The following is a 22277-nucleotide window of genomic DNA, read 5'->3' as shown; positions in this document are numbered from 1 at the left end:
AATAATTTTGCATAAGTAACATCAATATCACATAGTAACATGAAGAAAGTATCTGCAAAAATACGTGTGCATCTGCTTACTGAACTGCATGTATGTATACAAATCATTCAGGCAAACAAATTAGGCAATCATACATAAATGTTATTTTATGTAAGAAATGAATATTTTCTTGTGAGCTGATGCAGCTTTGTGGATAACAAAGGAAAGGTCATTTATTAGATACTTCACCTGTTGTTCCTTAAAATGTCATTTGAACTGTTGCTTTTTATCATGTGGTGTTTCCTATTTGTCGAGTACAGCTTGCAATAATCTTCATTCATTATATAAATTATATTGTACACACACCAAAAATTCCACAGTAGTGATACACTTTTCAAAAATGGCATGTGAATTTCAATAATTAGTTACATCCATATACTGCAACTGGGCAGAGTTCTAAACAGGAACATTCCTATTCTGTTATGTGCATTTGATTTGACATCATAAATCCTTAGGATCTGTTTTCATAGGTCATGTGAGTGACTGAGTATAACTGCCTGCCAAAATAGAAAGATTAACTCTCTTTAGGACTTATCATACAACACCAGCTGGAACTTGCGTAAGATCATAGTCACAAAAGTGAATCTGGAATGAGTCTGAAGAATTTCTACAGGAGAAATATATTAGAAATTTGAGAAGGAAAACTAATACATCACTTCCAAAATATAAGCAAATGTTGTAGATTATTAACATCTTCTAGACCTGAAGACTAGTTTCTAGGAATATGTTACTTTGAAGGCTTGGCTGATTTATGAACCTTTTGACTTCTAGAAGATACTATGAGAAAATTGTAAAGCTACCTCAGACAACCTGACAATTTAATTGCAGTTGTATCATCTTGTAGTTTACCAACAATCATACTTCCTTTTTCATATTTTTTAATTATTATTATTTTAAAAATATGTTTTATAATTTATTTCTCCCATCACCATGGCAAAATTTCAGATACTCAGGTAGATGGAACTGGTGAACTAATATGGCAGAAAATCAAGGCATTTACCCCACTGTGATTTACAGATAAGGTATATTGAAAATAAGTTGGAATTTGAAGCTATGAGGAAAGTATGGCTTTATGTTGTAGGTAAGGAGAGAAAATAACATAAACAGCAGCTGAAATTTAACTGGTCACGTTCTGCATTTTCTTAAAATTTTAGAGTGTATTCATCCTCTCAGACAGTTGCTTATTTTTAGCTGGACTTTTTCAAGATCAATGCATCATGCAAGACTAAAATTCTGTTAGTAATTTTTGTCCAATTTAATTCACGTCTTGTAGCATACCATTGTTGCAGGACAGCAGAATAAACAATACCTCCTTATCCTTCCTGAGAAAGAAAAGTTCAAAAAATGACATGAGAATCTTTGCCTAGCCATTTAGTGTATATTGAGTTACAGTTGAAGTCTGCTATTTGAAAGATCAACATTTCTGGCAGATGTTAATTATTTCACATCCCAATAAATGCTTCAGTACATGTGGCTGTACTAACATGGCTGCTTACATGGATTTCTCTGTTACTTCATTCAAGAGAGGTAGTTTAAACACTTCAGGATTGAGACCCTGCTTATTTTTCTGCCAAGGGATTCATTGTTCCCCTCCAGGGATTATTACAAAGCTAATTTGTTTAAGCAGAGACAATTATGAAACTATTTGCCAGTTGATAAATCTCTCGCTCTCCTTTACGTTTCAGGAAATGAAACATATAGACCTATTCACAGTTGGTCAATTAGTCTTTTTATTTTTATGCCCACTGCTCCTGTTTTCTGCTTGTTTGTTTCTCAGACCCTGTGAAACATGCATGAATGCTGCCTTTTATAAGTCTGCTGGCAAGTTAGCAACAAGTTCTGCAAAAAGTACAGTATTTTGTAAAAGCTCACCTAATTTGTACTTTGTTCTATAGTCGTCTCTGCTGAATTGCATATTATTTCAATGTCATTTCTTCAGTTTCTAATTTGTAACTCTAATTATGTTTGCTAATATATTCACAGTTCTTCCCAGCTCTTTGTTAAATGCAGATTTAATAATTATGTCCAAGGTGTTAATGAAAATGCTGAATGAACCTGACCCAAGACAAATCTCTGTGAAACCCCATTCAGTTATTCTTTCCTTTGGACTCTAGGTTAATCAAACCCAGTTCCTTCAATCTTTTTTTTTGTCTGTCTTCTTGGCTGTCTTTCACTGCACCCTTTCCAATGTCTCTTAACCTGGAGGAACAACAAAAGGACAGTATTCCGTATATGGCCTAACAAGCACCAAGCAGGGCTAAATAATCATGACCCTTCATCTGCTGGCTCTGTTCTTACTGATACAGCCCAAGAAAGTTTTTTTGCTGGGCTGCCAAGGAACGTTGCTGGGTTTTGTTCAGCTTCCAGTCCACCAAGGCTCCCAGGTGCATTTCAGCAGAACTGATGCTCAGACAGTCAGCCCTCATCTGCATGGCTTCTGGGGCTTATTTTATCCCTTGTATAGGACTTTGCATTTATCCTTTCTTAAACTCATGTAATTCTTGATGGCCCTGTCTTCCACTTCACTGAGGTCTCTCTCTATAGTGGTTCTTTCTTCCAGTGCAGCCACCTCTCCTCCCACTGCAAACTTGGTGAGTGTGCATTCAATCCCATCATTCAAATAAATTTAAAGATATCGAATACTATCAGAACGATAACTTACGCATGAGGAACTCTACTCATAACAGTCTGCCAGTTTGACTTTGAGTCTTTAACCAGCATCATTTGAACACAGCAGTACAGCTAGTTTTCAAACATCTTGTGGTCTAACTATCCCAAACATGGTTGATGAGTTGTGAAGAAGGTTTTGAAGGACACTGTTAGCTATTTTCCTGAATTCAAGGTAAATTATGTCTATAGCTCTCCTCTTGTCCACCGAGTATGTTTTTTTCATTATAGGAGGCATCCTGGTTGGTCCAGTTGAACTGCACTTCTGAATTCTAGTCTTCATTCTGCTACTTGTCTTTCTCATGCCCTTTAGGGTCTTAAACTCTATGATGCTTCCTTATTTTTGAACACTAGGTCTAAAAAGGCAGCATTCCTCTTTGGCACATTTTGCCACTGTGTTAGGAAGTTGTCCAAAGTTCACTACAAAAATCTCTCAGATTGCTTTTGCACTAGTGTTGCTTTCCTAGCAAATATCAGGGTCATTGAAGTTCCCTAGAACTTGGGCCTGCAGACCCAGGACTTCTGTAAGCTATTTGGGGAATGTTTGGTCCTGATCAGGTGGTCTGTAGCAGACATCTCCTCTGATGGAGATCTCACTGATTTTGAAACAAAGCCTCTATAGAGAACTGTCCTCTTGTTGTTGATAAACTCCACATGCTCAAATCTTTCTTTTACACAGAGGCCAAACAGTCCTTTTTTATCCTTTCTGTCTTTCCTGAATAGCTTGTAACCATCCACTGTAGTACTCCCAGTCATGAGAGCTATCATACTGCATTTCTGTAATTCCAATGAGATCATTACTCTTAGATCATTACTCGTCATTACATAGACTAACCATGGTGTTTTGGTCTTGCTTGTTCCTCGCACAGTTTGCATTGGCACACTGCAAAGTAGTTCAGGCAAGGACCATGTGTCTGAGCTATCAAATACAGCAACTGCTGAGTGGAGTGAGGACTAACAGGGCTTACTATAACTCTTTGTCACACTTTCTGCCAGGTAGCTTTCAAGACATTCTTCCCCAAGCCTGTAGTGCTGCCTGGGTTTGTTGTGACCCAAGTGCAGGACTTGGCACTTGGCCTTATTAATCTTCATACAATTGTTCTAAGCCCACTGATCCAGCTGGTCCAGATTCCTCTGTATAACCTTTCTACCCTCCAGCAGATCAACACTCCCACCCAGTTTGGTGTCATCTGTGATCTTACTGAGGGTACCTTCAATCCTTTCATCCAGATCATTGATAAAGGTATTGAACAGAACTGAGTCCAGCGCAGAGTCCAGCACAGAGCCACAAAGATGAGTAAGGGAGTGGAACATCTCCCTTATGAGGAAAGGCTGAGGGAGCTGGGCCTCTTTAGCTTGGAGAAGAGGAGACTAAGGGGTGACCTCATTAATGTTTACAAATATATAAAGGGTGAGTGTCACGAGGATGGAGCCAGGCTCTTCTCGGTGACAACCAATGATAGGACAAGGGGTAATGAGTTCAAACTGGAACACAAGAGGTTCCACTTAAATTTGAGAAGAAGCTTCTTCTCAGTAAGGATAACAGAACACTGGAGCAGGCTGCCCAGGGGGGTTGTGGAGTCTCCTACTCTGGAGACATTTAAGACCCTCCTGGACGCCTTCCTGTGTAACCTCATCTAGGTGTTCCTACTCCGGCAGAGGGATTGGACTGGATGATCTTTTGAGGTCCCTTCCAATCCCTAACATTCTGTGATTCTGTGTGGCCCCAACACTGAGCCCTGGGGAACACCACTCATGACCAACTGGATTTGACTGAGTTCACAACTCTTTGGGCCTGACCATCAAGGCAGTTCTTTATCCATTGAAGAGTACATCTATGCAGGCCATGAGCTGCCAGCTTCTTCAGGAGAATGCTGTGGGAGATGGTGTCAAAGGCCTTACTGAAGTCTAAGTGCACAATATCCACAGCCTTTCCCTCATTTATTAAGCAGGTCACCTTGTTGTAGAAGGACATCATGTTGGTCAAGCAGGACCTGGTTTTTATGTATTCATGCTGACTGGGCCTGATCACTCAGTTGTCTTGTATGTGCCACGTGATAGCACTCAGGATGATCTGCTCCATGATCTTCTCCGTCAACGAGGTTAGACTGACAGACCTATAATTCCCTGAATCCTCCTTGCAGCCCTTCTTGTAGGTGGGCGTCACGTTTGCCAGCTTCCAGTCAACTGAGACCTCCTCAGTTAGCCAAGATCGATGCTAGATAATGGAAAGTTGCTTAGTGATCACCTCCGCCAGCTCCCTCAGCACCCTTGGTTGTATCCCACCTAGCCTCATAGACTTGTGAGCATATAAGTGGTGTAGCAGATCGCTAACCATTTCACCTTGGTTTATTGCTGCTTCATTCTTCTCCCAATCCCTGTCTTCTGGCTTAGGGGCTGGGTAGCTGGAGCACAACTTCTCTGACTACTAAAGACTGAGGCAAAGAAGGCATTTAGTATCTCAGTCTTTCCCTCATCTGGTGTCAATATGTTTTGTTCCACCAGATAATTTCATGTATCTTAGTGTGATTTATTTTTTTTTTAATTCAGTTAAGCAAGATGGTCTGTCAAAATACAGAGAAAGTAATATATTTTTAGCCTCTGCAGTTTATTTTTGGTTTCATAATGATCACTGGAAAAACAGGGTAAGCTTATGTTTAGCTGAAGTTGCATGTAAGGTCTATAGCCTCATACAGGAAAAGATAAGCAACAGTGCATTCAGCAAAGATCTGAATATCAAGGAACCATCAATAAAACTTTTATTGACTTCAACAATGAATTTACTGCCTTAAAAATGTCATTCTCAAGCAGAAAGCACACAGTTTATGTCCTTTGTGTTATTTGTGATGTGAGATGCAACCTACAGTAAATAAGGATATCAGTTTGTTTTATTTAAGATATGCTACTGTAAATAACCACACAGACTTTGATTTGTAAATAAATGCCTTTTGTTGTCTTTAAAAATACATAACACTACTTTGTGTAAGTCTAACTTCTACAAGATTCCTTTAAAGTTTTCAGTGGTTCAGCCATTGGTAAAATGGGTTGGACAGTAGTTACAACAAAAAAAATGCTGACATGCCATACACCAATACATATACACAAAAAGTGCGCAGTGATAAAAGTGATCTTTGTGTTCCACTATATAAGTCTTGTCTTTCAAGACATTAGTGAAGGTTAATGACATAAATTACTTCTTAAAGTTTACTTTTAAAAATAAATGGAGCAGTTCCTCTCTCTGTAGTTACCTTTTTTACTCCAAATATACTACTTTTTAAAAAAATATTATAATCTTGGACACAAAAAAAAGTCTATTTTACTTTGTCAGAATAGCTAAACATAAATATTCTATTATCTTGTATGAGGTGGTTCTATTTTTGTGCAATGGCATTTTAATCCTTCACATCTTGATTAATATAAATTAGAGCTTGGTTTATGAACCTGATACATGTATTTTGTATGTGAATGAAATGGTGAACTTTCATTTTGCAGTCAAGACTTGTGGATCAAATCTTCAGGGACCTGGAGGTACTTTCACATCACCCAATTTTCCATTCCAGTATGACAGCAATGCTCAATGTGTATGGGTCATCACAGCTATCAATATTAATAAGGTAAGTTTGAAATTCTGGCTTTTATTGGAAAAAAAAAAGTAGACTATGACATTTTTCACTAACATGATTCGCCTCTACAGTCCAGCTGCTGTACTTGGTGCATTGCAACCATTTCTAAGAAATGGCTTATATTAGATGAGTATGGACAGATGTTAGAACCTGTTGTTTCCACTAAGAGTGTTTTGCTTTTCATATGCCAAGTAGATGGCATCATGTTTTTATGTGATTCTCTAAATGAATTCCCAGAAACAAGTAACCAATGGTATGAAGTGATGTCATGGGTCCACTAATTTTGTGTTGTAATCAATAGAGCTGTTTTGTGTATAATACTGTTTATAACGTGCTTGACCTTGGACTACGTGAGAAATCACTGAAGTTCAGTAATTCACTTTCATTTCGTGAAGGACTGTTCTAAAGTTTTGTAATCTATTTCATTGTCTGAAGCACTATATTACAATCACTTATGCTTTATACTTACACTATAAACCAAAAGTACTAGGAGTTCTGATAATGTCAGATGAGTCAAAGTAAAGGAATAAAGCTAAGTTATGACACCAGTTGTCTTTAAATTCAAGACCCAGACACCTGGCAGCAACAACTGTATTCTATTTCCAGGTGTATCATTTTATCTGAACCAAGAGTAATGAACTTGTTTAGATGTAATAAAATAAAAATTAGCTGGACAGCTCAGGAATATTTTATAAAGTACTACCAACATCTGTCATTGTTGCTAGAGGGGTGTATTCTACCTGCTAATTTCTGTCTTATATTGCCATCTGCATCACACTCCATTAATTGATCAGAGGGGCCTACCCCTTTGCACCTGAGTTTATTAATCACAAAGCCAGAGGACTCGTCAAAACCTGATTACATTTCAGAAACAGTTTAGCTACATTGGTTCATTTCTTTCTCTAATCTTCTGTGTGGAAGCCATCCTTATGTTCCACTTTGGAAGAAGAAAAAAAAAGGATATTTATTCAAGTGATTAGAATATTCATAATGAAAGTAGGTGTGTTTAGGAAGGGAGACCACAAAAAATGTGGTAAGAGTCCTTGAAAAATTACACAATCTCTCTCCCACAGACGGGCACAAAGTTTAAAAGACCAATTTCTCTGGCCCAAAAAAGCTTGATATTTTTATTTATTTAATCAAAAACTTTTAGTAGGCAAGATGAAATCTGTGCACATCTAGAATTTCAGAGAGAAAGTTCTGTCAAATGTGGCAGTGAGTAGAATTTAGTATATTGTTTGAGGAAATTAAATGCAGCTCTTACACTTTGAACAAGTGTTTTAAATGGCTTGAAAAACACCATTGAGCTATTGTATAGAATGAATTTAATACTTTCTAAGGTGTGTTTTTCATAAAATTGTTTCTTTTCTTAAATGCAGCAATGGCATGTCTACATAACAAAAAAGCCAAATAAGATTTGATACATTCTACAAATGGTAGAAGCAAAACTTTAAGCTCATAAACTGGTACATAGCTAATGACAAGTCACAGGTGACTGAGGGGTTAAGATATTAACGACTTCAAGAGTGTTAAGGCTTACACTTAGATGTGGTGAATGCACTCAAGCCTCCCTCCTCCCCAGTATTAATGTTTTAATGTTGCCTTCCTCCCCACCAATTCACAACATGGTGATGCAGTGTTATCTTCAAAACCTCAGAATTTTATTTTGACCCAAAGTATTTTTACTGAAGCATTCAAAACCATTATTCCTTAGCATTATTTTCCTTACAAATTTCCAGTTTTTGCTCTTAAGGAACTTTGAATTTAAAGCTGAGTGAAAAATTAAGAAAACAACAAATTCATTTTCTCTTCTCAGTGTGGTTCACAGAGTTACAGAATGATTGAGGTTGGGGTGGACCTCTGGAGATCACCTAGTTGAACGCCCCTCTCAAGCAGAGCCACCTATAGGCAATTGCCCAGATGGTCTTTGAACATGTCCAAGGATGATGACTCCATAATCGCCCTGGTTAACCAGTACTAGTGCTTGGTCACCCTCACAGTGGAAGACTGTTTCCTGATGTTCAGAAAAAATCTCTTGTGTTCCAGTTTGTGCCCATTGCCTCAGGTCCTCTCACTGAGTATCACTGGAAAGAGTTTGATTCCATCTTCTTTACATCCAGCCTTCAGGTATTTATACGCTTTAAGGTCTGCCTGAGCCTTCACTTCTCCAGACTAAACAAGACCAGCTCTCTCAACCTTTCCTTATATGAGAGATGCTACAGTCCCTTAATCATCTTGGTGTCCCTTCACTGGATTCTTTCCAGTAGCTGCATGTCTCTCTTGTACTGGAGACATGCAGTTAGGCTAGTTCACCTTTCTCTCAAGACACTTAGAAGATCAAGCTATTCCATGTGTATAAATTACCGTTCTAATGAAAACAAAATAAACACTTTCTGTAGACAGAGGTCATGCCTACAGTAGTTCAAATAAAGGCTTTGTAAAAAGTTATTTTATATTTTTTTTTCTGAAACTGTAAATACTACAAAGTAGCATGTTAGCATAACATCAAAATTGTTTCAGTCCCTGATTGATAAAATATATATAAGCATACACCCAGTTTTAATATTTGGTAATGGAGCATTAATTCATAAGTTGAACCTCTGCTGGTTCAGTAAAATATTTCAGTGCACGCATGATTCAGTTTGTTTTGATTAGTAATTATGTACTGCATTTACATCGTGAAGTTTTGACAACAGGAGGCTTCAGGAGTGACTTCTGTGAGAAGTGATCAAAAGCTGCCACCACGTTGGACAGAGCCAGTTCTAGCTGGCTCCAAAATGGATCCACTACAGGGCACAGCTGAGCAAACTGGGCAAGCTAGTGGCACCTCTGTAATAACACAGTTAAGGGTAAAAAATGCTGCACAACAGCAGCTGAAGGGGAGGAATGAGAAAATGTGAGAGAAACAAACCCAGAGACACCAAGGTCAGTGAAAAAGTTGTGGGAGAAGGTGCTCCAGGCACTGGAGATGAGATTCCCCCACAGCCTCTGGAGAAGACTGTGGTGATACAGTTTGCTCTCTGCAGCCCATGGAGGTCCACAGTGGATCATATATCCACCCTGCAGCCCATGGATGGCCCCCTGTCAGAGCAGATGGGTGTGCCCTGAAAGAGGCTTTGACCCTGTGCAGAGCCCATGCAGGAGCAGGTTTCTAGCAGGAAATGTGTCTCATGGACAGGAGTCCACGCTAGAGCAGATTTGTTGGCAAGACCTGTGAATCCATGGGAGTCCACACTGGAGCAGTGTACTCCTGAAGGATTGCTCCCCACGGAAAGGACCCATGCTGGTGCAGTTCTGAGAACTGTAGAATCATAGAATAATTTTGCTTGGAAGACACCCTCAAGACCATTGAGTCTGGCTGTTAACCTAACACTAGCACTAAACCATGTCTGTAAGAATCTCATCTATCCATAAGAAAGTTCTTGAAGAACTGCAGGCTGTGGGAGGTACAAATGGTGGAGAAGGTTATGGAGGACTATCTCCTATGGGAGAGACCTGACACTGGAGCAGGGGAAGAGCATGAGGACATAGGAGCTGCAGGAATGAAGTGTTAGAAACTGATTGCAACCCCAATTGCCTGGCCCTCTGCACCACCTGGGGGAAGGGAAGAGACAGAAGAGTCAGGAACAAAGAAGTGAAGTTCAGCCTGGGAAGAAAGAAGATAAGGGGAAGGTGGCTTTAGTTTTGTTCTTAATTCTTGCTTTCCTACTGCTATTTTTAGTTGGCAATAAATGCATTTAATCTTCCCCAGGTTGTGTCTGTTTTGTCCATGATGGTAACTAGTGAGTGATCTCCCTGTTCTTATCTCAACCCATGATTTTTTCATCCTATTTTTCACCTCCTGTCCTGCTGAGGAGGAGTGGTAGAGTGGCTTGGTGGGCAACTGCGAGCCAGTCAAAGTTAAATGACCAAAATTTACATATATATCTGTCTCCTCATGTATTTAATACTGTGAAAGTATTGAGGATATAGTAAAAGAGTGAAAAATATAGTTAGGAATGGGTCACTTATTTCAAATTTAGCATGGATTTTTAAATAAGGACATAATCAAGAATGCCTGCTAGTGGATGGTGCTTCAGAGAGTTTGTCAGTAATAATAATACAAAGAAGAAATGGCAGATTAAGCAAGATATTTTATTTCAAAATATGGAGGTTGAAGACTATTCCTGCACTTCTGTCATGTACCACTGAAATGACTAGATTAAGAGAAATCTTAGTTTCATCATGGGCAGATTCTAGTGCAAGGAGTTACACGGTTAATTATAGATATGCGTATAATAGCTTCAGCATTACCAAGAAAATGCTGTTCTTTGCATGTTAGTGGTTGGACATAATGATACCTCTTTGATACTGCAATTAAGTGCAGACTCACAGATAATTATCAAGTTTCTGAAACAGTGGGTATGTAAAAGGTTTACAATGTTATCTGAAACAACATTCAGATATGTTTATGGTTTTCAATATAAATAGAAAAAGTGTCTAATACTGTTTAGAAGAACCTAAATTTGTTGAGATTAAAAGACAATGGGATTGTATTACAAGTTAAATCAACTTCTTTTTAGGATATATTGAAGACTTTGCATGTATAAAGTTTTTGCTTACATAATCAGTGGTTTAATGTGTTCAGTTTTGATTCATGCTAATATTGCCTTATTGGTCTGAACATAATAAGGCTTGCCTTGCATGACTGCTAAAAGGCATAACTTTTGATGCTTGCCTTGAATTAAAAACTGTCATTGATGTGTAATGAAGATTAACCATTGAGAGTTATTTATAATGACTACAACAAACAATGCCATGGTGTTCATTATTACATGGTAATATTTACAACATTTTATATCATAGCCACAAGAACCATGAGGATTTACTGAGCCTAGTATTTCAGGACTTATTGATCTGATATTTCAGAGATCCTTCTGTTGCATCATTTGCAACAAAACAGCTCAGAAATTGAGAATCTTCTAAGGGAGAAAGTACTAGATGAAAGACCCTGAAAAGAACTTTAACTCTAGCGTAAATGGACGTTCTCCTGTGCCTACATGTCTGCTCTGGGGTGGATACTATGATTTTCTTCTCCGATTGGTTTCTTAAATAAGGTTGATATCAATACAACAGAAATATTGTCCCAGACAATCAGCTACCTCATTAGCTTTGTACTGCATTGCTGTTGGTCTCTTGCCTCATGCAGTTAACAAGGCATGCTATTCATTCCCAAACCTTGTTGGCAGTGGAGCAGAACCATGGCTTTCTTAAAGAGAGACAGCAGTTTGCAACCTCTGAGGTGGAAATGAAAAGCCCAGAGCAGAAGACTTATTTTATTTAGAGTTTTGTGTAAGTAAACCATGAGTAGAGGAAGATAATGATTTCTGATGGGTTTAACCCATATATACATGTGTTTATATACAGATATATTTTTAGAAACAAAAAAACTTTTTTTTTTTTTTCCACCCGCTGGAAGACTGATTCAGTTAATATCAACTAAACAGGAAAAAGAGAAAAGCCTTTTCTGTGAAACCTGCTTCAGCACAAACAATGATAAATTTACTTGTGATTAAAAATAGCAAGTGTATTTAAATTTCCCTGCACTAAATGCCCACAATATCTCATCTTAACAGAGAAAACACTGGGTGGATTGATTTTAGCTTTTTTTTTTTTTTTGTCTAAAGCTGGCAGTCATTGCTATTTGATATTCTAAAACATTAAATGTCATTAATTGAACTTAAAGAATTATTATGATGACAGCATTTTCATGTTGTTATAAACATTGCAAGATTTTCTGTATTGTGTTATCTGAATGACAGAATGTCATTTTGAATGTTTTATTGCTTCCATAACTCAAATATATACTGATGCTTGCAGTGATAGAAGTTCTGCAGCTGTTCCTTAACCTTTTTCAGAAAGTCTTTCCTGTTAAGTTTAAAACACCGAATGAATGATACATGTGATGAAATTCCAGACAAAGAGGGAATAAATAAAATGAAAGACATATGTAAATTTGTAGATTATAAATGCACAAATTACCTGTTTGACAGGTAGAGTGAAATCATATGATAATTTTTAATTATATGAGTTCTTAAATTATGATACTTCAAATGCTCTGGTTATTTTGCCAATATAAGAACGATGAATTTAATTCTTTTGTTCTTAGCTAATACCTAAAAAATACGAATTTTATGTATTGTATATGATAATATTAGTTTGTATATCCCTCTGCGTTAGCTTAACATAAGAAATTTGCCTCATTGCTGGTGAAGTAAAAAGTCTGTTTCCAGCACTATGCCAAGGCACAATTTTTTGTTTTTATATCTTCACCTGCTTCTTTTGATTTGTTATAAGGTAAAGCTTAAAAATTGCACAATTTCCTCAGCTTCACTTAACATAAAGGATTACTGTTTGTCAGGCAGTGAATTCCCTGGTTTGTTAGGCTTATTTTGCCATATACAATATTCTCAGAGCTAAATCGGACCTGTTAGCCACTAATTGCTAGACAATTGTTATTACAGCACAAGCATTCTAAAATCATTTTAGGAGAAAGCCTAATAATGCTGAGGTCAATTGTCAGGTCAATACAAATCCTGGCATTTTTTTTACTAGTAATGGCAAAAATTCTGTTTGCTGGGCTACATTAAAACGTAGTTCAGGTTGTTTACTTAAAAGGAAAGTGTGATAAGAAAATTGCATCCTTCAAAAGGATGGGCTACAATATGATCAGTTTAAATTTAACTACAGGCTGAAATACCAGTGGAATTTGAATTATGGCTATAGTTCAGCAGAGTTCGAGTCTTATGAATTACACTTGCTGATTTTTTTTCTAATCCACAGTGACAGAAACACTGTGGAAAACATCAGTGCTAGAATGACAGCCTTTCTGACAGATCTCAGCCATATTCACACCACATATCTTTCACCACCACGCGTCAAGGAGAAAAATAAGTAAAAGTGTTCCTTTTTTCTAAAAAAAAATCATGCTGTTTTCCAAAATTGTAAGGAGAAACTAAATATATAAGCTTATTGTCAAATTTAGGTGGATCAGAACACTAGATCCTGATTCTCTTCATTTTATATGGCAGTAATTTTAGAAAAAAGGAATTTTACGTGAGCACATGTTTGTTGTTGTGTTTTGTTTTTTTTTCTTTAACACCATCATATTCAAAATTCTACATTCAGTGTATTTCAAGCATAAATATACTCTTACTACCTCCATAAATGTATTCTTTAGAATACAGGTTTCAAATGTGTTTCAAATGTATATAGGTTTCAAAATTTTACTAGTGTTCACATTCTTATCTTTTTATCCATTACATTTTAAAATTATTTTGAAATGAATAATGATTTATGTTTGAGAGCTGGGAGATAGCTGGGTTTTGCTTTTAAGGTGGGTTTTTTAATTATTATCTTTGTGTTTGTGTATGCCAGATACCTGTTAGGAAACCTATTATCTGAAATTTGTCATAATGGCAGAAACTACTGAAAATCTATGACATCTGTTTCCAGCTGCTGTAGTCCTTTACTTTCTGAGAAATGGTTGAAATAGTTTTAAATACCTGGGAAACTCCTCACATGACATTTTCTTCAAGTCTGAAGAAGGTTACTGAAGAAATAGCTCACAATTCTTATTGAGTTTACATCATATATGGTTCTCATGTAATCACTGTATATTAGGATGTTCTTATTTTTCTTATATTCTTAAATTCCATTCTTCCCTTCCTCTTTCCTTATGTCATGATGTCGCTGTTTTCCTCTTGCAAAAATTTCATCTTTTTTTTCTGAGTTTTTGTGCTTTTTAGGCTAAGCCAAAAATAAGCAAAACAAATTCAGCATAAAGCTGAATGTTTACATTTATTTTACCACAGCTGTGTTATTTTGTTAACCATGTCAAAACTGTCAGTGGAATATTTCCTAAGCTTGCTGTCAAGCCTAAATCTGGTTACTATCCATATTTGTTCATGTTGACAGTATAAATCTCAAGCAGGCTGGCTGTTTCAGTGTGAACTCAAGCACTCATTTAATGAAGCCCATTTTGGTCAGACCTGTTGGAACAAACTACACGGCAGCTCTTTTTTCAGGCAAATGTCTCAAACTTAGCTTTTCCTAAACCTAGTGTGAAGATATACTATAGCTATTACAGTCAGTGAAATTACTGGGAAATATGAGCATACATAAGCTTATACACTATATATTTTAATCATAATAATGCTTTTCATCCATGCAGATTTGAAAAGCTGGTATTGCATTTATCAATAGGAGATAATGTACTTTTATTCTAAATGAAACTGGAAAGTAAAAATATTTCAGTTCTGTTCAGGACATTAAATTCCTTTGTAGTGGTAGCTACACTGTTCTTCCATATTGTTCATTAACATTTTGATCCAGTTAAAAACAAAGAAACAAGCAAGCAAGCAAACAAACAAACAAACAAAAAAACAAAACAAAAACCTGAGTGATGTACATAACACAGTTAAAAAAACAATCTTAGAAATATATGTGGATGGAGGGGAGATTGTCTCAGTGAGGGAATAAAAACAATTGTTGAATGAGAGAATTTGGAGTCAGGAGGTATGTGCATGTGCTTTGGGTAAGTGTTGGAGAAAAACAGTGAAATAAAAGAGACATAGAGGAAAAAAAAAAAAGTAATTGCAGAGTGATAAATGACTTGTCCCATTCTGTAATTTTACTTTAACATTACTTTCATTCTGAAAGGAGGAGAGGTCCATTTTCTCAATTATTGTAGATTTCATCTCACCAAATATTTTCCTGCCATTTCTGTGACTGTAGGAGTGATGTTTTACACTCTGAAAATATGATCTGCCCATAGGGAATAGGTGAGAGACTGTGCTTATTGCAATAACTGCAACAAAAGCAATTACTTCTATTTCAGCCATCAGCAATTTTAGATTCTAGCCATAACACGAATTTCAGGTATTAGCTCCACCTTTAATTAAAACTTTAGACAGAACTAAAGGCCACATAAGAGTTTTAGTTCTGTTTGTCTTTCTGTAAGTTCCTAACATTAGTCTAAGTTACGTCTCTCAGACACTTTGAATTCAACCATATTTTCTTATTTGTACTTATCACGAATATCAACACCCAAGCTAGAACTTTTAAAGACATGTATGCATATTACCCAGAGACTTTGATCCCTGGCTGCTCATACAATTTTTTTGTTTTCTCCCAGGCTACCTGTCCTTGCTTAAGCCTTCTGTAGGCTTTCTTTCTGTATTTGGGTTTATCCAGCAGCTCCTTGTTCGTCCATGCAGGCCTCTTCACATTTTTCCTGACTTGCTCTTATTTTTGGATGCATTACTCCTGAGCTTGGAGGAAGTGATCTTGAACATTAACCATCTTTCTTGGGCCCCTCTGCCTTCCTGGTCTTTATTCCATGGTACTCTACCAAGCAGATCCCTGAAGAGGCCAAAGTCTCTTAGTGACATCCCTGACGTGAGCCCCCAGTAAACAGCATGCCTCTCTGGAGGGTGCACCAGACTGACAAATGGGTGCCTCTGTACCTCTCAGAAGAGAGTCACCTACTACTGTCTTTCCTTACCTTTTCTTAGTTGTGCTGGTTGTTATATAGGGAGCAGATTGGACTGCCTTACTTAGCTCCAGCATCTCTCCTGAGTGACAGGTCTTTTCTCTTCAGTATGCAGAGTGATGAAGTGGTTCTGCAAGGACAGCTCAGACTTCGGGGGAAGTCTCTTCCTCCTGCTGGTCCTTGCCATTACAAGCTTCCATTCTTCTCCATTATTGCCCCCCCTCCCTTCTGTGTGTGCTGGTGGGGGGATTTTTGGCTGTTTGACTGTGGGCTATGGGTCCACTGCAGACTCTGCTTGGAACCAGGTATCTAACATCCATGGGTCCTGAGGGAGCTCCCTGAAGTCATTGCTAGGCAACTCTCCATCATCTTTGCTAAGTCAGGAAGTGGGAGAGGTGTCTGAGGACTGGAGGAAATCAAATGTCACTCCAGTCTTCAAAAAGGGCAAGAAGGAGGACCCGGCTAACTATAGACCAATCAACCTCACCTCCATCCCTGAAAAGGTGATAGAACAACTTATCCTTGACACTGTCTCAAGGCATTTCAAGGATAAGAGGGTCATTATAGGCAGTCAATGTGGCTTCACCAAGGGGAAATCATGCTTAACGAACCTCATAGCCTTTTATGAAGACATAACCAGGTGGATAGATAATGGCAAAGCAGTGGAAGTGGTCTATCTTGATTTCAGTAAAGCGTTTGACACCATCTCCCACAGCATCCTCACAGCTAAACTGAGGAAATATGTTCTGGAATATCAGGTAGTGAGGTGGACTGTGAATTGGCTGAAGAAAAGAAGCCAGAGAGTTGTGGTCAATGGGACAGAATCTAGCTGGAGGCCTGTATCTAGTGAAGACCCTCAAGGGTTGGAACTGGGACCAATACTATTCAATATATTCATCAATGAAGGAGTATAGTACACTGTCAGTAAATTTGCTGATGACACCAAACTGGGAGGATTGGCTGACATGCCAGCAGGCTGTGCTGCCATCCAGCATGACCTGGACAGGCTGGAGAGTTGGGCAAGGAAAAATTTAACAAAATATAACAAGGCCAAGTGTAGAGCCTTGCATATGAGCGAGAATAACTCCAGGTACCAATATAAGTTGGGGAATGACCTGTTAGAGAGCAGTGGATGGGAAAGGGACCTGGGGGTCCTAGTGGACACTGGGATTACCATGAGCCAGCATTGTGCCCTTGTGGCCAAGAAGGCCAATGGCATGCTGGGAAGTATTAGAAGGGGTGTGGTTAGTAGGTCGAGAGAGATTCTCCTCCCCCTCCACTCTACTCGGATGAGACCGCATCTGGAATATTGTGTCCAGTTCCGGGCCCCTCTGTTAAAGAAGGACAGGGAACTGCTTGAGAGAGTCCAGCACAGAGCCATGAAGATGATTAAGGGAGTGGAACATCTCCTTTATGAGGAAAGGCTGAGGGGATTAATTCTCTTTACCTTGGAGAAGAGGAGACTGAGGGATGACCTAATTAACGTTTATAAATATGTAAAGGGTGAGTGTCACGAGGATGGAATGGAGCCAAGCTCTTCTTGGTGACAACCAATGATAAGACAAGGCGCAATGGGTTCAAACTGGAACACAGGAGGTTCCACTTAAATATGAGAAGAAATTTCTTCATGGTGAGGGTGATGGAGCACTGGAACAGGCTACCCAGGGAGGTTGTGGAGTCTCCTTCTCTGGAGACATTCAAAACCCACCTGGACACCTTCCCATGTAACCTCATCTAGGTGTCCCTGCTCCAGCAGGGGGATTGGACTAGATTATCTTTTGATGTCCCTTCCAAACCCTAACATCCTGTGATTCTGTGAACTCCTTCTCAGCTTCCCTAATGTTACACAGCCTCCTCACCACCTCCTGCAGCTCAGCCACCTGGTGCAGGAGGTCTTGCCCCTGGGTACATCTTTTGAAGGGAGGTCTGCCACCTGTCCCTGTCCCAGGAGAAAGGTCTGCACTGCAGACAGCTTCTACATTCAGCAGCTCCATCTGCATGGAGACATTGGTCACCACTGGGGTAGATGGTGCAGACCCTCCAGACAGAGCTGCAAGCTTTATTCTCAAAGGGGTGCCCACCATTCTACCTTGAGGGTCAGGTAGGATGAGTGTCCTTGACCTGTGCAGATGGCTGCAGGACAGTGTTGTGTCCTGTGTACTTCAGGTCTGCCACTCTCCCAGTGGAATGCCCCTCCTCGTAGAGGTGCTCTCCTTGCATGTCCTCCTGTATGAAATGCTGTGCCACATCCAGGATGAAGTGCCACACCGTGGCTGAGGCGCCATGCTGGGTTTACCAGCTCTGTTAGCAGCACTCCCAGTCACCAATGCTCCCCAGGTGGTTTTTTATAGGCGTGGAGGTGGTCACTGTTGCTCTGGCAATGCCTAGGTCTTTTCAGCATCTCCTGCCAGAGCTGCCAGTTCCTGGTGTGTCTCTCTGCTGCCCTCACATTTCCCTGCCTCAGGAAAACCAACTGTACAGAAATAGCTGCCACTCCACTGTGAATCGGGCAGGCAGGCTCCAGAGCAGCTTCCCACAGTGACTGACTTTCAGTCTTTTTTGTTTGATGAATTTTTTGCACAGAGACTTGTCACTTTCCTCCACAGTTGAGTTCACTTCTTTTGTGAGTCATCTTTATAATAAATTTTTCTGCACAGTGTATACCTTTTTCTGGTATTTGACTGGAAAATGGTTGTTTGTTTGTTTTGTATGAAGCGACTCCTCTAAAAATTCATGGTACCATTCTATGGTGGGTTAACCTTGAATGGCTACCAGGTGCCCACCTGGCTTCTCTATCACTCCTCCTCCTCAACAAGACAGGGGAAAAAAAAAGCAATTAAAAGTCTCCTGAGTTGGGATAAGGACAGGAAGATCAGTCACTAGTTACTGTCATTTGCAAAACAGAGTTGACTTGGGGAAATTCAATTAATTTATTGTCAATGAAAGTAAGATAATGAGAAGTAAGAACAAATTTAAACCAACACCTTCCCGCCACCCCTCCCTTCTTCCCAGGCACAACTTTGGTCTCAACTTCTCTGTCTCCTTCCTCAGGCAGTGTGGGGAGGACAGGCAGTGGGGGTTGCACTCAGTCCATAACACTTCCTCGTTGCTGTTTCTTCCTTCTCAAGCTCTTCTCTTGCTCCAGCATTGTCTCTCCCATGGGCTGCAATTCTTCAGGAGCAGGCTGGTCCAGCATGGGCCTCCACAGGGTCACAGTTTCCTTCAGGGCACATCTACCTGCTTTGGCCTGAGGTCTTCCATGGGTTGCAGGGTGGATATCTGCTCCACTGTGGATCTCCCTGGGCTGTAGGGGTACAACCTGCTCCAGCATGGTCTTCTCCAAAGGCTTCAGGGGAATCTCTGCTCCATCACCTGGAGCACTTCCTCCCATTCCTCTTTTACTGACTTTGGTGTCTGTGTAGCTGTTTTTCTCACATATTGTCACTCTCATCCCTCAGCTGCTGTTATGCAGCACTTTTTACCACTTCTTAAATATGTTATCACAGAGGCACTACCAGCATCACTTATTTGCTCAGTTTTGGCCAGTGGCAAGTCCATCTTGTAGCCACCTGGAACTGGCTCTGTCCAATATAGAAACAGCTTTTGATCAATTCTTAGAGAAGCCACCCTGTACTCATGTGTATAAATTTTAAAGATTTTATGCATGACTTTAAAAAAAAAAAAAACAAAACAAAGAAAGAAATAAACAAACAAACACACAAAACCAAACCAAAACCAACCACCACCAAAGCACAGACTAAGCCAGCTTTATTGACTTTGGTAAGCTTCAATTTATTAGCATTTTGCTCTCTGGTATACAACTTTTTATTTAATATTTACAGATATTTCAAAACTGTTTTGCCTTTTTTGTTTACAGCTGACCTTGTTGCTTTTTGGAATTTTGTCAGCCTAAATAAACAAATATGATCCTAGCTTGGCTATGTTCACCTTCCTAATATGGATATAAATTTGTTTTTAACCACATAGCCATGTGGTTTTATACCCCATAAGTTGTAATCAATAGCATCTTCTCTCACCTTTCTCTAAAATCCTTTCATTCATTCCTCATGCTACTATATCAAATGCTTTCCAGGCAGGCTGTTGTGTTCAGCTAGATGTGATAGGGAATAATTAGCATGTTATTCCCAATATAATTATTCCTTATTTTTAACAACTGCAGCAAAGGAGATATGGAGGGATAATTTTATGGAAGAGAAAGACTTTATGTAGATCATTGTCATGTAACTTTAGTCAACAGAAGGCTAATTGCCATAGTTGGTAGATGTTTTTATTTTAAACTGTCTCTCCAGTTAATGAAGAGACATTAGTTTCACTAGAGGTAAAAATCCTAAGGTCCTGATTAATTATTTATTGTAAGAGGCATATCCAAAATAGGCAAGATTAGTTTATCTCCAAATAGCTTATCTGTACAAAAGCACTGGCTTCAGAGGTAGTAGATGACCACATTTTAGAAGATGTCTAATTTTTAGTTGATTCAGTTTTCACAGAATCACAGAATGGTGGAGGTTGGAATGGGACCTCTTGTCCAAACCCCCTGATCAAATGACGCCACATAGAGATGGTTGCCCAGGACCATGACCAGACGAGTTTTTAACTACTCCAAGGAGGGAGACTCCAAAACCTCTCTGGGTAACTTGTGCCGGTGCTCAGTCACCCTCACAGTAAAAAACTGTTTGCTGATGTTCAGGAAGAGCCTCTTGTGTTTCAGTTTGTGCACATTACCTCTGGTCCTGACCCATCAGTGAAAAGAGACTGGCTCCATCCTATTTGCCCCCTCTCTTCAGGTATTTATATACATTGCTAAGATTACCCATGAACATTCTCTTCTTTAGGCTGAACAGTCCCAGTTCTCTCAGTCTTTCCTCACAGGAGAGATGCTTGAGTACCTTGATTGCTTTTGTGGCCATTTGTTAGACTCTCTCCAGTATATCTGAAGCTCTTTTGTACTGGGAAGTACTGGACACCACATCCAGATGTGTCTCACCACAGCTGATCAGAGGGTAAGAGTCACATTCCTCAACCTGATGGCAATACTTTTTCTAATGCAGCTGAGTATAACATTCACATTCTTTTCACATTGTTAGCTCATGTTCAACATGGTGTTCACCAGGGGACTCCCAGGTACACTTCTGCAAAGCTGCTTCCAGCTGGGTGGTCCTAAGCATATACAAGTGCCTGGGGTTGTTCCTCTCCAAGGGTTGGACTTGTCCCTTCCCCTGGTTGAACTTCATGAAGTTGCTGTTGGTCCACTTCTCCAGTCTGTTGAGGTCCCTCTGTATGGCAGCATGACTCTGGCATATCAGCCACTTTCTTGGTTTGGTGTTGTGGCAAACTTACTGAGGGTATACTCTGGCCCATCATCCAGATCACCAATGAAGACATTAAACAAGACTGATCCCAGTATTGTCTACCGGTCTACACCACTAGTTACTAGTCTCCAACTAGAATTTGTGCTGGTGATTATCACCCTCTGGGCCCAGACTTTCATCCATTTTTCAGTCCATGTTACTGTTCACCAAGTGCATACATCAACAGCTTGCCTCTTACAGGAGATAATGTCAAAGGCCTACATGAAATCCAGGTAGACAATATTCACTGTTCTCCTCTCATGTACCAGATTAGTCATTTTATCATAGAAGTTACCAACTTTACCAACTTTCATAAAGTTGGTAAAGCTTGACTTCCCTTTGGTGAAGCCATGCTGACAACTACTGGTGATTTTCTTGTCCTTAATATTCCTGTAAATAGTTTCCAGGACTAGCTGCTCCATGGTAGTATTAATGTTAAATAAATCTATACCTCAGTATAAATAATTAAAATAAAATTATACCTCAGTCTAATAATAAATTATAGATTCATTATATTTTCCTACTGAACCTATTATTCTAGAATCAAATACAGAACAACACAATTATTTTGATGGTGGGACCTGTGATTCTATGAAAATTATGGAGGCAAAGCCAATCAATCAGACTGCAGCATTTCATTAGCTTATATCATCAGATATAAATGCACATCAGTTACTTGCTGGGAAGTAGTCAGACATCCTCAGCCCAAAGGCAATTAACCATCATGAGGACATATGAGGACACACAAATATAGACAGAATGCGTTTTCTTCTCCTTGCTTAGTTTCACTTCTACCAAAGAATTTATTTTGATTGATAAGAAAAAGGTGGGCATGGCATTATCAGCAGTCTATAGGGTTTTTTTGTTTGTTTGTTTTTTTGTTTCTTTTTTCTAGAGTTAACAGTGAAAACTGATGAAAGTAGATATCTTGTCGATATGTTTCAGTGAGGTGGATTCCTTGCAATTGTTAATACGTTCAGATCATTCATACTGTGTTTTTTTGCAAAATTATGTTTGCAGAAATAGAGTTCTTTGCAGAGCAACAAT

The 22277-nt window shown here is 39.1% G+C and overlaps 1 protein-coding gene across 6 annotated transcripts in view; it reads left to right on the top strand.

Annotated features, from left to right (window-relative positions):
* The window catches only part of CSMD3 (CUB and Sushi multiple domains 3), a 631749-nt gene that overhangs the window by 280921 nt on the left and 328551 nt on the right, over positions 1 to 22277 (top strand). For all 6 annotated transcript variants that reach the window (XM_065054280.1, XM_065054281.1, XM_065054284.1 and 3 more), the window contains one exon: positions 6199 to 6320. In XM_065054280.1, coding sequence (XP_064910352.1) covers positions 6199 to 6320 — 122 coding nt within the window. The remainder of the gene's footprint in view (positions 1 to 6198; positions 6321 to 22277) is intronic.

The sequence above is a fragment of the Columba livia genome, chromosome 2, assembly GCF_036013475.1.
Source record: "Columba livia isolate bColLiv1 breed racing homer chromosome 2, bColLiv1.pat.W.v2, whole genome shotgun sequence".
NCBI lineage: Eukaryota > Metazoa > Chordata > Aves > Columbiformes > Columbidae > Columba > Columba livia.
This window is presented reverse-complemented; position numbering and strand designations above follow the sequence as displayed.